At 39.7% G+C, this 16036-nt stretch overlaps 1 protein-coding gene across 1 annotated transcript in view; it reads left to right on the top strand.

Moving 5' to 3' along the window:
• Positions 1-16036, top strand: part of LOC137607019 (glutamate receptor ionotropic, kainate 5-like) — a 74613-nt gene that overhangs the window by 37335 nt on the left and 21242 nt on the right. Inside the window, exons 9-12 of the mRNA XM_068332425.1 lie at positions 1134-1238; positions 3077-3184; positions 3283-3486; positions 10153-10266. Of these exons, the coding sequence (XP_068188526.1) occupies positions 1134-1238; positions 3077-3184; positions 3283-3486; positions 10153-10266 (531 nt within the window). The remainder of the gene's footprint in view (positions 1-1133; positions 1239-3076; positions 3185-3282; positions 3487-10152; positions 10267-16036) is intronic.

The following is a 16036-nucleotide window of genomic DNA, read 5'->3' as shown; positions in this document are numbered from 1 at the left end:
TAACACTCCCCTGACTCTATCAAAACTTAATTATGAGTTTGCAGTTAATCAGAAATGGAAGTATAAATTGTTTTAACCACCATCCTGCTGTATCATTAAGTATGAACAGAAAACATTTGCATGTATTTTTTTTTTCTTATTTCATAAAACAAATCATGTTGTGTTGTTGATGTGAGTTCTTTGAAAAGGAAATAACAGCCAGTAATATTTATAGTGCAGAAGAATTAGCTGATTTTTGATGGTGTAAGCTGAAGTCATAAGACAGTGTTGGACGGTTTTATTGTTTCTTCAATTTATGCTTGTCATCATCTTTCCCCTCTGTCTGTCTGCCATTTTTTCTTTCTTCCCTTCACTGAGGCACTGAGGATACCCCCCCCCCACCCACCCAATGCATATTGTTTTTGTTGCTCTCAGTGCATCACTTCATCATCTCTACTATGTTTTTGGCAGAAACCAGAGTCTCCCTACCTCTTCCTCTCTTTCCATCTCCCTCTGCCTCTCTTGAGTTTGTGGGATGTAATTAATCTTTAGTCATGCACACACACACACACACACACACACACACACACACACACACACACACACACACACACACACACACACACACACACACACACACACACACACACACATATACGCACACACAAATATGCAAACAAACAGCACAGTCATACTCTATTTGCCCTCGGTTTCATATTATTCAAGTAAACATGAGCACGAAAAAATAATGCTTGACTGGAAATGTACAACCCAATACTCACATTCAAATGCACAGTCCAACAGATGTACACACACAGGGACTGCTCCCCTTTCTATTCCAATTGTGTTTCATCTTCAACAAATCCCTTCCTGTATGTGTTCCATTTCCAATCCAAATCAATAATTGTCTTTGCTGTGTCTGCTGCTTGTTAAAAGCCTATGGTTCAGCTGCTGCAAGCATTTTTTTGGTTTTGTTTTCTACAGTAGGTTTGGCCTTAATGTCACAGTTTAAAATGTGATACAATACAACTGAAATACATTATGTTTGATGTTCTTTCGGTAGTACAACATAAAGAAAACAAAGTCCTTGGCCAACTCTGTCAGCTAATGGCATTATTCTGTCTCTCTCTTTTTTTCTACTTTGGTGTCATCAGGTGGAGTATGATGGCCTCACAGGTCACATTGAGTTCAACAGCAAAGGCCAGAGGACCAATTATACCCTGAAGATCCTGGAGAAACACCCGGGGGGGCATAAAGAGGTCAGAAGTCAATGGGGCCAAGTGGAGGGTGGAGAAGCATGAGCCACAACATGACAAATATCCCTGTTGGCAAAACATAAACACCTCTGAATTAGAATTATTTTTCCATTCTTTTCTTGTTTTTTTGGTTTGTTTGTTTGTTTCACCTGTAGGTTTGAACCTAAAGGTATGGGCCAGCTAACCCTTAAAGGCCTGAAAGTCAATGCTATATTTTTCTTTCCTGTTTTACAGCCACTGCCGATTGGTACATTGCTGTGGCTTCACAGTAATCAGTTCTCTCACTTATCCATCAACAAAGTCAATACAGACTGACTTAATGCATATGGTTGGAGTGTTGCTTTATGACCTTGGATGAACATTAAAAGGTCAGAGATCAACTGAGGGATAAATGGACACAGGGACTGGTGTTAAGTACACTGTAAAAAGTAATGTAGTGCAGACGGTCCGATTTGATTTATATGATGACTCAATCAAAGGTAACCCAGCTTAATAAAGCTCAGTGCAGAATATCTTTACTAAAACCAGAAAGGAGATTTTTTCTCCTGTTTGTCTGATAACTTAAGGTTTTTTTCTCCTATCGCATTGGCATTAGCATTAGTACAATATCACTATCTTTTAAATACAAGGTACGTGTCTACAGTGAATATTTATGCTGATTATTGTTGTCTGTTCTCACATTAAGAAAAAAATATATTTAAATGACAAAAGAAAATTAGAATACTTCAAGAAAAAATAAATTACTTTTTTTTTAAATTTCTTTCACAAATTTGGCAATTTGTGAAATCTACTATTTCCAGATTTTTTTTCCAGATTTTATGCTGAGCTAGACCAATCTGACAATTTTAGTTTATTGTAATGAGAGTGTTATTTATTAAATGAAAAATGAATAGGAGTATTTTTCAACGTTTCAACATTTTTCTGTAAACATAAAAATTGTACATTTAAATGTGTTCAGTTAACGTGATGACTTTGCCAGAAAAGCTGAAAGCCAAATTGAATAGATCAGAAAATAATGTGTTCGGTGCATAATAATCGAGTTTGGAAATTTAAAAAGTTTGTGGATGAACAAACCAAGAAAAGAAGATGATCAAAGTGATGGAAAAGGGACTAACATGATTTAGGAACAAGAGGATTGACTGCTGCCTGTAATCTACCTAACAGAGATGAGTTTCCTCATTAAGTTGGGAGCCAGAAAGGAGGGGCACTCCCTCTTTATCAGCCTGTCCCCTGAGTGCCAGCACAGTGTCCTAACAGCCAATAAACACAACGTCAGGAGGTCAGAGGGTCTGTTTGAGGTCAGCAGATAGACATAGACACTGTACGTATTTATGACCTTATTTAACCTCCCGAACTAGCCGGAAGGGGCCAGATCCTCCTCTATTGATTTAGACATCGATTCTGCACTGAGGATAATTCAGTTCTGTCTTCTTTTTAGTATTTCTGTCTGCCACCCTCCTTGTTTTTTACCTCTAACATGCATTATTTTTCTTCACACCTTTTTATTGCTCTATGTTTGGACATGCAGCAGCTTTCTTACTATTTTGGTCATCCAACACAGACACTATTTTGGTTTACATACATTATGCGAAGAACCAAGTGGCCTGCTATTTAAGTCACTCAGTCACTCATTTTTCCAGGTGTTTGAGTTGATATAGCACAAAGATTTATCAGAAACAAATTTGGTTGAAAAAACAAATGAAAATTTTGAAATGTTTGGCCGTAAGCGGACTGATAGCAGGAACAGGCTGTGTAAGTTTTGCTACTGGATTTCTGAATTTGTGAATTATGGCCTTCCTTTCATTTTAACCTCTCTCTTTTACCTCTTCATGGATGTGCAGATTGGCACCTGGTACTCCAACAACACTTTGGTCATGAACTCCACTTCCCTGGACCTCAATGCTTCAGAGACACTAGCTAACAAGACTCTGATTGTCACCACAATACTGGTAAAAATCCGTGCTTCGGATGTGGACTTAACTCATGATAATTGTTTCCCCTCTGCCTTAGATGCAGCTGGTCTACGCTGTCACTTCTCTTCCAACAGGAAAACCCATATGTGATGCGAAAGTCCAACTACCAGGACTACCGGGGTAACGACCAGTACGAGGGTTTCTGTGTGGACATGTTGCGTGAGCTGGCAGACATCTTGAAGTTTTCCTTCAAGATCAAGCTGGTGGACGATGGGCTCTATGGAGCACCGGAGCCTAACGGTAGCTGGACCGGCATGGTGGGAGAGCTGATCAACAGGGTGAGGAAGAAGCTCACAATTCATAAGCGCACCTTAACAGTTTGACCAAAAATGGATTTATGTTATAAGATGTGTAGATATTTTAATCAAATTAAAAGTGAGTTATTTTGAGTATGTTTTCAGTTGTTTTGATATGTACACTTCTGAACCACCATCAGGTGAAGCTTTCAACACCAGTGGGAGCAAACAGGAGTTTTAAAAATTGTATTTCAGTGATATGTATTACCTTAATGCAAAAAAGGCACACATCAAAAATTCACATTGGTCCTCTTTCACTGAACAGCAACTTGGATTATTGTTGTCACAGGCCACCAACAATTACAGCAAGTAAGAAAGAATCGATTTTGTTTTGGCACCTTTTAAATGAGCTTCACTTGCTAAAAAAGATTGGTGGTGACATCTAAGATCTGTGTCTCTAAAAGATGTTCATTCAACATGTTTCTTTTCTACATGGATTCTGGTCCCAGGCTACAAATGATTGGCAGGTCCAATTTGAGTCCAGGTCTAACACAGTCATAAAAAATGTTGATTTCCATTAGCAGTAAAGTGCAGTAACTTCAACAGGGGAAACATACGTCGATCAAAACAACAGTATTATACCGGCAGTGACTCAACTCAAAATAAACTATTTTCTATGAAAAGCACCCAAGAGGTAAAGCTGACAATTCCTCATCATCATTTCGGTGCTGCTCAGCGTAACGCTCCACCACTCAGCTGCAACAGCTAACTACAGAAACAATGTTGGAGAACAAATCTAATTGTGTTTGGGTGTTCACATGTGAGGTTTCAGCTGGTCAGAGACGATGCAGCCATGAGATTGCACTTTCAATTTCATATGTTGGTTTTAGGGTTAAGGAAGTGACTTCGAAGGAGATTAAACTAGTCATTCTGCTTATGTCTAATTATCGTTGGTATAATGTAGCTTCAGCTTCAGGGGAACCTGCATCATGTTAAGTTCTGAACATTTACTGCAAAGGTCTAAGCTTACACTTTCTAGAATGTACACAGCTCCATTACTTATACTACTTATACCTCAGGTCAAAAATTACTTGAATATACAGAATATAAACGTTAAAATACAGGAGTGCTTCCTTCAGGAAAGCCTCAAGAATTCAGAAAAGATTTTTACCTCCACCCAGCAGATGATGTTCATCAGTGCCTGCTTTTTTTTTTTTTTTTCCCAAACCGTCAACTTTCTGGGAAAACCTGTGTGGCTGAACATTCAGCCTGTACAAATTCAATGCTTCTATTATATCTGAGAAGACCGGACATGATTTTTAACCACTAGTGTTTACTCGGAAACACAATCAAACAAACAAACAAACATGTGGTATCCTGGTAAGCATTTCATATAATACAAACTGTACCGCTGTTTGCCACATTGGTGGCTAGGGTCTAATAACGCATACGCATTATGTTTTAGGCACGCATCTTGTTGATGATAATGGTGATGTGGCGAATGATTGTGTTTGTGTAAGCACGAGTGTGTGTGAGCGTGTGTGTGGAGGAAACACAAAATTGGGAACACAAGCAAGTCATTAAGAGGCTAATCAACCGTCTTTCTTCTTAGTAATTATACAGAACTGTTCCAATTACACTGTAGGCATGAATACACACACACACACACACACACACACACACACACACACACACACACACACACACACACACACACACACACACACACACACACACACACACACACACACACACACACACAAAGCCAGCAGGTAGTTAAACTTTTAAGCTGGAGTTTTTGTAAAAAGTACAAAATCTCCTGCTTTACCCCAATCTACTACTACCACTCTGTCTCTCTCTCTACACACACACACACATGCACACACACTATAGTTTTCTATGAGGCCTTGGAGTCAGAGGAAAGTGTGTGAAATTGGTTTAAGAGGTGTCTGTTCGTTAATCAATTAGGTGTTAATGAAGGAGAAGAGAGGCGTCTGGGGTCCAGATAAACGCTCCAGCTCGGATCCACTCGGTGTCTCTCTGTTGACTTAAACTTAATGAGATTATCTTTCAACTTTAATTTCGCTCTGCCGTGTTTATCCAGCAAGGTTAAGCTCTCCTCTAACGTGAAACTAGGGGAAAAAAAAAAACATTGAAAAGAGCGAATTTTATTATGGCTTCTTAGTATTTCAGGTTAAATAGTAAAGATAGAGAACCTATATAAGACAGTAATGGTACCCTTTCCTGCAGCTGCTGCAGGTTTGTTGAAAAAGAAACACATCGAAGATGATGGAAGGATGGATGGATGGATGGATGGATGGATGGATTTGCAGCACAAATAAAGAGCATTTTGTAGTCGGCGAATGGGTTACAAAAATTCTGGACAGGCAAATAAAGAGAAAAGCACATATTTTGTGTAAGTATAGAGAAACACATGTAAAGACATGAAGGCAGGCACAGCATTAATGGCAAAACTAGATCCAAATAAAAGTATTAACCTAATCTATCAATCCTCATGGAAATTCATCAAATCTGGATCAACTGCCAAATCCAATGGTTTCTTTTTTTGCAACTGCTTCACCCAGTTTTAAGCTAATCCAAGTAGTGATTAACAAAGCATTTAAAAGGAAAAACATCCTGCATTTGACACGTATCCAAATTCATCTCTTACATTGCAAATTGAAGTTTATCACAACATCCTAAAATTATCAGCTACCGGTAATTAAAGTTTTGAAGTGTCATAAAAGATTTAATCTACTTACTTTCACCTGAACTCATTTTGTGAGGTGCAGAAAATTAATTCAACAGCGTTCTTTATTTCCACAAACTGCTCTTGCAATTCAGATTACACTGAATTAGTACAACAGACTCCATTTCAGACAAGAATTCTGCACATTAGGTAATGATTCCACAAGATATCCTCCTGCCCTCCTGACACTGTCAGAAAGCTACTGGTTGTGTAAATCTCTTCCTAGTCCAATGCATTTTGGGAAACAATTATAAAAGGTCCCGTCAGTACCTGGAGTGCATCTTTGCTTCAAACGGGTCCAGTATGAAATCCATGATTTACTCACTGAGCCCCACCAGACACAATAGCTCTTATCTGGCAGTTTTAGTGCCATGTTGTCCTCTGGGAGCTTCACAATAACAACTTACTGTTAACTTGTAATGCATTCAGTAGCAACTGCCCACTCAACAATAACTTCAGTACAATAAAAATCAATATTTCATTAAAAGCCTCAGAAGCCCTGCAAAGAAGGTTCACACATAGGGAACAAAGGTGCCGCCTTTAAATACGGCTGCCACGCTTAGAATACTCCACTACTTTGTGGAAAGAGACAGATGTTTAATTGGAGCCTGTTTGACTGTCTCCAGGTCAACTTTATGTGCTACAGTATCAGTCAGACCAGAGAGTAATGGTGATCTGCACTTATGTTCCAACAGAGGAACGATTAACCTTGAAAACAAAAAGGACAGGAATCACCACAGGAGATCAACACACAACGGGCCCAATATTACTCAGTTACACAAATATGGTGTTCATGAAGAAAACATGAATCCCGGGTCCAGACCTCCGAGTCTCCCTCTTGATCTTCCCACTCAAACTCACTGCAGTCACGCATTGATTATAATAACATTCATAATAATATGATATAATATATAATAACCTGAGCTTGCAGCATCCAGGTCCGCGCTCGTCTTTATGCCTGCCTCCAAAGCGCCTCTCAGCCAAGGAGGCAGCTGAGCCAGAAAAAGGAAAGAAAAAGTTCAACACATTTCAGTCATCCTATAATGTTAGTCCATTATTACCATGATAGGTATCATGATTACAGCCCATGAGTACTTTTATTTCACTAAACTTTGAAAATTAAAGTGACTAAGGTAAAGTCAACTGAAAGCACTAGATCTGAATTGGTGTAACATCCATCATCCATCCATCCATCCATCCATCTTCAACCGCTTATCTGGGTCCGGGTTGCAGGGGCAACAGTCTCAGGAGGGATGCCCATGATTCCCTATCTCTAAGGGTGCGCTCAGCCACTCTACGGAGGAAACTCATTTCAGCCGCTTGTATCCGGGATCTTGTCCTTTCAGTCATGACCCAAAGTTTATGACCATAGGTGAGAGTAGGAGCGTACGTGTAACATCATGAGATAAATATTAGGGTTGAGCTGGGTAATCGTTTCAAACGAGTATCCGGTACGGATAATGCATTTTTGACGAGTACAAGCACAATAAGAGTAAAACTCGTTAAATTCGTGCTCATAAAATCCTCCTAACTGACTGTCTTCACGTTCTGTGATTGGCCAGTCACACACAGCGCCCGCCCCCTCCCTACAGAGACTGCAGCTAGAGAAGAGCTGCCAGGCGCTCGATCACTCTCGCACACACACACAGACATTGACTGATCTCTCTGTGCATAGCTTTGCTGTAGCTCACGTTGCTGTCCCTAAGTTTTATTCAGTTTCCCTCTATTTCGGTTTGTTGAAGGTTACTTGGTCAACTTGCTTCTTGTTTTTTTTGTTGCACGTACGCGGTTCATTTGACTAGCCAGAGCTGAAAACTGCTCGTGTCGCATCGGTCACTGCCTCCACTCCAGTGTTTTTTTTTTCTTTTACCTGCTTGCTCTTAGTTTGACACTTTCTCACTTCAGTTCAAATGAATAATTTTTACACTGTATAGATAATTTAATTTTTACAAAGTGCACACACATACAAACACACACATACTCGCTCTATCTCTCTCTCTTTTGTAATTGTCAGCATTTGTGTGTTCTTCCGTTCGTCAGTGTAAGATCTATGGTCTTACTCTGGCCTTCTCCCTCATCTTTCTATCTAATCTGGTTCCTGAGTGTACAAAAGTGAAGTTGAGATGAAATCATCTCATTTTCATGCCCTTTGGCACCTGAGTAATGTGCTTTTTGTTTCATCTTTCTATCTGCAATGGTTGCCAAGATATTTGGTGGACAAACAAACAAACAAACGAACACACGAACACTGACAATTACAATACATTACCGCTTTGAAGCGGGATGTAATAATTTAGCGATTTAAGCCCCACACATTTCCAACAAACCACACCCATTTCCGGTTTATGCCCCGCCCATTCCGAGTACAGATACGGATACAGATCATTTAAATGGTTGAAGAGACACAGATAAAGGTGTAGTCGCTCATCCCTAATAAATATCCCAGGGCAGTGGTCAAGTGGGGCATGGGGATCGCTTCTCGTTGAAGTTATTTATATTTTATTTCCAACACAGGAAGGAAACAAAAAAGCGTGCCAGTTTTTAAGTCTTCCTGCAAATACACAACAGAAAGCAGCTGAAAATGTTTGATTTGATACTTGACTGACCTTGATGCAATGATCTTATAAACGCAGTCCCTGTTTGAAAAATCAAACACAGCTCAAACCATCAGCACTTTGCTGGAAGGAAAATTTAGACTGAAGCAGAGAGTGTGTCATTAAAGAATTTACTGATTTATTCCTGAAGGCATTGTGTTTCTCCCAAATGTTTTCTGTTAATGCATAGTAGTTGAATTTGCCTGTAATTTACTTGAGGTTGTTCAGCTCATTATACGATAAATTAGGAGCTATTAGGATAGAAACAGAAAAACAAACTTAAAATCTTCTCTGTTCACTTTCAAGTACATTTTTATTCACATTATTCTCAGTTTATTGATTTAAATGCAAGGTTTGGGGTTTTTATAATGCTTTACCTGCACACTAGACAATTAGAGCACTTGTTTTAAACGCAATTCTTTCTTTTCCTTCATTATTTCTTTGTTTCTTCTTTCCTACAACTAGGCTATCCGTACTTGACCCCGTCATTCTTTATCTCTCCCCCTTTTGCAGCCATGTCTTCCTTTCCTATCAGACCTCCTCCAGTATTTTTGTTCTCCTCTCCTTGTTTTTTCTTTGAAAAGGATAGATTCAAAACATACTCCTTCAGTTCTGCCTCAAATAGCTTTTTCTCACACTTCACCAGTCAATCCAAAAGTGTTTCCCTTCTTCCATCTGCTAGCTCCATTATCCCTTTCTCATTTATTCTTTCATAGCCATTGGAAATTAGATAGCAGTAATGCACATTATTTATTTTATATTCTGGTTTTATGCAGGAGAATACTGTTAATAGTGCAGTAGGTATTATATATTTATATATATCTTGCTAGGGAGTTATATTCAGCTCTGTTCAACGTTATCACATACTGTATATAATATGTGAATATGACATTAACATTAAAGACCTATTTTGTTCTTCTAATCAAACTGGTAAAAATTTTATTATTCTTTCTAATGGTTCATAATAACTGGTGAAAACAAAGAAAGGAGTGTCAACATTTTTTTTTTTTTTTGTCAAAAAGGGGAAACAACATTACGAAGTGAGAATGCAATTCTGGCCCCGTAACAACAATTCAGTTTGGAAGGGAAGAGTTTGACATTGTTCATTTATACAATAGAAATACTCTATTTTTAATAAAAGCGGTCTGAAAACTGTAAATAAATATAGCTGAAGAATATTGAGTTTTGGATATAATAAATGCGCTTTCAATGAGAAGCCATATGACTTGTCTGCTCTCAGGTAATGTTTAATGTGACATTTGAGTAGAAGTTCCATCTGTCCTTATTAAAAATCTCTCTCTCTCTCTCTCTCTCTCTCTCTCTCTCTCTCTCTCTCTCTCTCTCTCTCTCTCTCTCTCTCTCTAGAAAGCAGACCTGGCTGTTGCCGGCTTCACCATCACATCAGAGAGAGAGAAGGTGATCGATTTCTCCAAACCCTTCATGACCCTGGGGATCAGCATCCTCTACCGGGTTCATCTGGTAAATTCATCACTACACACTTCATGATGTCCATTTTCACAGTGGTATCTCCTGGTCATGGCCAGGACCATTTATACTATCGCCAGTCAGAATAACACTGCTGGTGACCCTCATATTGTCATGATCAGAGACAGGAAGCCAAGCCTAGATCACACCTCAGCACCACAGTGAACCGTCTTCTCCACAATATCTTTGCTAGCTCAGGCTGAGCAATACAAATGTAAAATAACACCACCCTGGCGTGATTCTTAAACAGCTTTGGAAGTAATTTTCACTTAGTTTTCTCTTCTCTGAATTAGCTGTTACCTGGTTTGGGCCACACCAGCATGAACAATCCTTATAGTCACAAAAGGCTAGAAAAGGAGCAGAGAAACCCAGAAAGAATAAAAATGCTGGGAAAAAAATAAGATGCCCTTCCATTTTATATGTAATCATTTGAGTTTTTGAGATACCAAACAGGCTGAGCAGGAACTACAGGAGATTTGAGTCAAGACAGACAGACAGACTGCAAAGCTGTCAGAGACATAAAAAGACAAACTGCAAAGTAATAGCAACAAACAAAATTAAAACTGCAATCTGTGATCAAAAACTCCCTTGGTTTTTATTACACTTAATCATAGACTTTGTTCCTCTCAGGAAGGGGTGAGAAAACAACAGCGTTTCTGGGTTATCTAATTGTATCTGAAACTGCAGGTTGTTTTTCAATTGCAGATCTGCAACAAGCACATAATGAAACAACAGCAGCAGCTATGAAGCAGTTTGTCCTGAAAGGCCCTACAGGCTCCTTGTGTTCTTCCAAATTGAGCTAAAGATGTTGAAACCATCTCCATGTATTTCTTGGATTGACATAACTTTAACAAATCGAACAACACACTTTGCACCTGTTGACATTTCCTGCCTCTCTCGCTCTGTCTAGCGAATGATTTGATGAGAAAATACTGCAGCAACAACAGCAGCCACCTCCTCAGCTGGATTCCTGCTGCTGGAGGCAACAAGAGTCCAATGACAGCTCAGGTCACTCAGTCAAACTGTGAGTTCAGGATGAGGTGACGGAAAATGTTCCTGAGACCGGAGAGGTCATGCAGAGGGAGGAGTGCTGGTAGAGCAGATAAAAGAGCTGGGACACAGATAGAGGGCATGTTTCTCCTCCTTATTTTGGGGGAAGATAGAGTATGATTCGGGTGAGGGAAAGTTATGAGAGCCCCTGCTTGAAAAATATGACTTTTTTCAGCCTGTGAGGGAGGATCGGTGACTCTGCCTCCCTGACTTGAATTAGAAACAAGAACTTGATGCTTCTGCAGCGCCCGTGAGTCAGACAGTGGCCTGCCTCAGTTAAATTGTAGCTGAAGGAACCAAACCAGGCCAGCAGGGTGTTTACTTACTATAGAAGACATCCCCATGTTTCCTGTGACTAGAGTCAGAAATGATCTTCATCGTTGTTTATTCCTAAAGAGTAAAAAAAAGTGTGGAAATATATCACACATGGTAATTTTAACTACAAGCAAGAGCACAAGGAAGTGTAAAGCAAAAGACTGACTGTCACATTGTATCGGGTGTTTTAGCACCGCAGCAAACACATGTATTTACTCTTAAAACTCATCTGCAGTAATCATTGCATTGTTTTCAGCAAAAAAGGTGTGACCTGTAACACAGCAGCATCAATGGCTAGCTCAACATTTTACATAATTCTCTTCTTCCGTTATAGGCAGCCGCTAAATGCTGCTAGCTACTACCAGCTAGTGGTGACTGATGCTTCACCCCTCTGGTGAGCGTCCTGGATTAAATTTGGTTATACTGTAGTCAGTGCTTCTCTTCTGTTTATGTCAATATTCTTTTTTTATTTTTTTTTTATTTTTTTATTTTATATACTGGTTTGATCCCCGAAGGGAAATTAAGAAGCACACTCTAGCTACTGATTACAAACGCATGCATACATATATGTGAGTACAGGCCCCTGTATCACACACACACACAAAGGGGCCTGTAGGCATGCAGGGGAGGTAGAGTGGCAGGCAGCTCCTTCTTGGTGCGCCTCAAATGAGCAATTTTTGTAAAGGGGACGGCACCTTGCTCAAGGGTGCCTCGGCAGTGCTCCGGAGATGAGCTGACACCTCCCACTGTTAGCTCACCTCCGGGTATTTTTGGGGGGGCGGGAGCGGGAATCGAACCGCCGATCTTAAATCATAGGACGACCCGCTCTACCGCCCGCTTTACCACTGAGCCACTGCCGCCTGGGTGGGTGTTGTAATGGGTGTTATAATGTAGATTCCCAGCTGAAGGAATGTGTGTGCAAGAAAAGAAAAAAAAAAGCAGAGCTATACATTCATGATGTTAAAATTTAATTACAGCAGCACAAACTGTGTGCATCACTTTGTATGACACTTATGTATTTCAGTTTTCAATTGATGATGCAGAAAATAGCTTTTCCTGTTTGTATCAGGTAATATTAACAATTTAGATTTCACACAGTGCATCATTCATTCACTGAAAGAACGATGAAAGTACAATAAATTTAATTTATATTTTTTAACTCTGCAACATCCAATTTACAGTAAAGGCTATCTGGGATGTAAGGATATCACATTACAGATAAATGGGTTGGGGGTACCTTAAGGGTATGAACATGAATGTACTCAATCAGCAGCTGTCTGCTTTGAGGCCTTATTTACTGCAATGCCATTGCTCTTTGATATAACATTAATATGTTACCTTCTTCATAGCTCTCATAAATAAAAGCCATTTCTTCCAGCCTGAAGTAGGTGACATGTGATCAGTCTATTTTGCACTAAATATGATGCACCACATGACTTTTTAATGGGATTAAGTACAACGTCTAAAAAAAAAAAGGTGGTTAACAACCATCATGATTTATTATCCTGCTGATTAATGGAGCCACCTTACACACACACACACACACACACACACACACACACACACACACACACACACACACGCATACACACACACACACACACACACACACACACACACACACACACACACACACACACACACACACACACACACACACACACAATACCAGTCTATGACAATATGGCTCTCCGTCCAGTAGGTTTAACATGATCCTACCAACAAACCAACCAAATAACCTGTTGGTGTTGCTGCAACCAAACCTCCTTCTGTGATGTTGAATATGACACTGAATGTCGTCTAATTTAAAATGAATCAAAAGTAGTACATATTGCTATTAGCATGGATTTTACCACTCCAATCACAATTCAATGATGTCCTGGAGTGGAGTGTCCTGGGCAGACAGGCGTTGTGTTTCAAACTGAGGGTCTTCTTCAGGCTTATATACAATATAACCCACCACTGGGTTTGTCGTGAACAATCAATTCAAACCTCTCTGACCTTGGTTGCTCACTTTCAAAAATTGCCCTCTTCCATTTTGTGATGGAATTGGTTGCACTTTTCCTCTTTTATGATAGTAATGTAATGACTAATTACACAGCCACTAGAATACCATCCATCCATCCATCTTCAACCATTTATCCGGGGTCCGGGTTGCGGGGGCAACAGTCTCCATAGGGATGCCCATACTTCCCTCTCCCTTGACACCTTTTCCAGCTTTTCCTCTTCAGTAGAATACAGTCTTTGCGAAAGAAGTGGTTGGGACTTTTTGTTTTTTGTGGTCTTTTGTTCCTTTGAGGCCTTATTTACTGCAATACCATTGGTCTTTGATATAACAATTTCCTCCAGACTGAAGTAGGTGACATGTGATCAGTCTATTTTGCACTAAATATGATGCACCAAATCACTTTTTTATAGGAGCAAGCATAGCGCCTAAAAAAAAAAAAACCAGCGTTAACAACCATCATGACTTATTATCCTGCAGATTAAAAAAATACCAGTCTTACGCAAAAAAAAGAAAAACAACAACAGTCTGACAAACTGGCTCTCTATCATGCCCCTCAGTTTTAATGCACAGTCTCAGGACTGATGTCCTCAGCAGCTGTAACTGCTTTAAGTCCTTGAATCTGTCACCTCAGCGGCTGACAGCAGCTGGAGCAGTGTGAATGTGCGTTTTGGTTAATAACAGTAAAGGTTAATAAAACATGCATTTATTAGTAGTTGTCATTAAAACATAATGATGCGTCTCCTCTGAGGGCAGACGGATGATGTGCTGCAGTGTAGCTGCCTGCGGTTACTGAAGGTCTCATCAGTATTCACCTCCACCATCTGTCCTCATTTTGATCCAGTCCACTGTTAGTGCCTCAGTGTATTGACTGAGTGATCAGCTAGCTGTTTAACAGATGCACAACCGAGACATCCTCACACTGCAACATCTTTCTCTTAAGTGTTTGTTTTAGGGTTAAGACTAACGAGCAGATTTTTACTCTCAGTAATGGCATGCGGCAGAGATTTTGCTGTCACACAGCAGAGCTGACAAGCATTGAGAGATCCATTGTTTCCATCAGGAGGAAATTTCCATGCTCCAGACTAAACAGGTAGATTTAAATCCCAGGCATCATAAATTCATTCCACCAAACAGCAAGGTTGCTGTTATACAATGCAGTATTGGTGATGATATTACACAGTAGATAGGTTGGCTAACAGGGTGTGCTGAGGACACACACACAGGACCGTGGTCAAAATAAAATGGTATTAGCCTGTTACCCCCCCCCCCCATTTGCTCTCCCGTGTGTACTTAATGTGCTTTACTGTGGCATACCTTTAATTAAATTTACATAAATCAGTGAATACACTCCAGCATTTCTGATTGGTAGCTGTTGGTGGAAGATCAAGTATTTGTATATTTAAATGAATGAAAAAAAGCAATACAGCGTAGAAATAATCGATTAAAAATTGGCATTAGGGAACATACTCATAATGCATAATGCCATTTCAGACTAAAATATTATTGGATACACAAAAGGCATCATCTTATTTAACCGTTTTTATTTGTACATGTTTTTAAGTCCTTGGAAACGTTTTTGTCTGTGCTCCTCTAATTGGTTTAAAGTCAGCAGGACTAGTTTGGGAAAGAGATGATGTCATGTATTCCTGCACTAGATTTGAGATGTAGTGGACCGCAAACTGTTTGAAGGGCGCTCAGACAGCAGATCCCTCCAACGAGGCCAATAGCACACTCTTATGTGATCAGCAAATCTACCATGCCAAACCCAATACACAGCATGTAGACATATTTCCAAACACATTAGAATCACCGCAGTATGGTCGTGCGCAGCTGAAGCTAATGAGCCACTGAATGCTCCTGGTGGGATCTGCAATGCTTGTATTTCTTTATTTTTGCTGTGTAGGGGACATTTCTGTGCATTAGCCTTTTGAGCGGTTGGTTTAAGGCACAAAGTTAATATCAGTGTGCAAGGCATGAGTTTGGACCACACAATAGACAAAAAGAGTCACAACATGTTGCTCTGCTGTTTCTCTCCTTCGACTTTTGAGTCATGGATGTACAGAAACCTGCAGATATGAATTCAAATTCCAGCAATGTAAAGCCTTCACATTACGATACAGCAACGATAATATTTATTATAAATAACCAAAATTCTAAACTCAATATGAAAAGGAAAAAAACAGTCAAGTCCATAAAAACACAATCCAACAAGTCGAAAAATTACGGAATATGTGGAAAATACAAGAAAAACAAAAAACACAAGAACACAAGGTAAACTTGAGAGCAACAGACTGGAAGGAGGAGTGAGGATAGCGTCCCTCTGACAAAAGCCAGAAACTCCAATAAACTTTGGTGATTAAACTACAACTGAAACATGAAGACTGAAACAGA

This window comes from Antennarius striatus, chromosome 14, assembly GCF_040054535.1.
Source record: "Antennarius striatus isolate MH-2024 chromosome 14, ASM4005453v1, whole genome shotgun sequence".
In the NCBI taxonomy this organism is placed as follows: domain Eukaryota; kingdom Metazoa; phylum Chordata; class Actinopteri; order Lophiiformes; family Antennariidae; genus Antennarius; species Antennarius striatus.
Note: the sequence above shows the minus strand (reverse complement) of the source record. Positions and strands in the feature narration are given on the sequence as shown.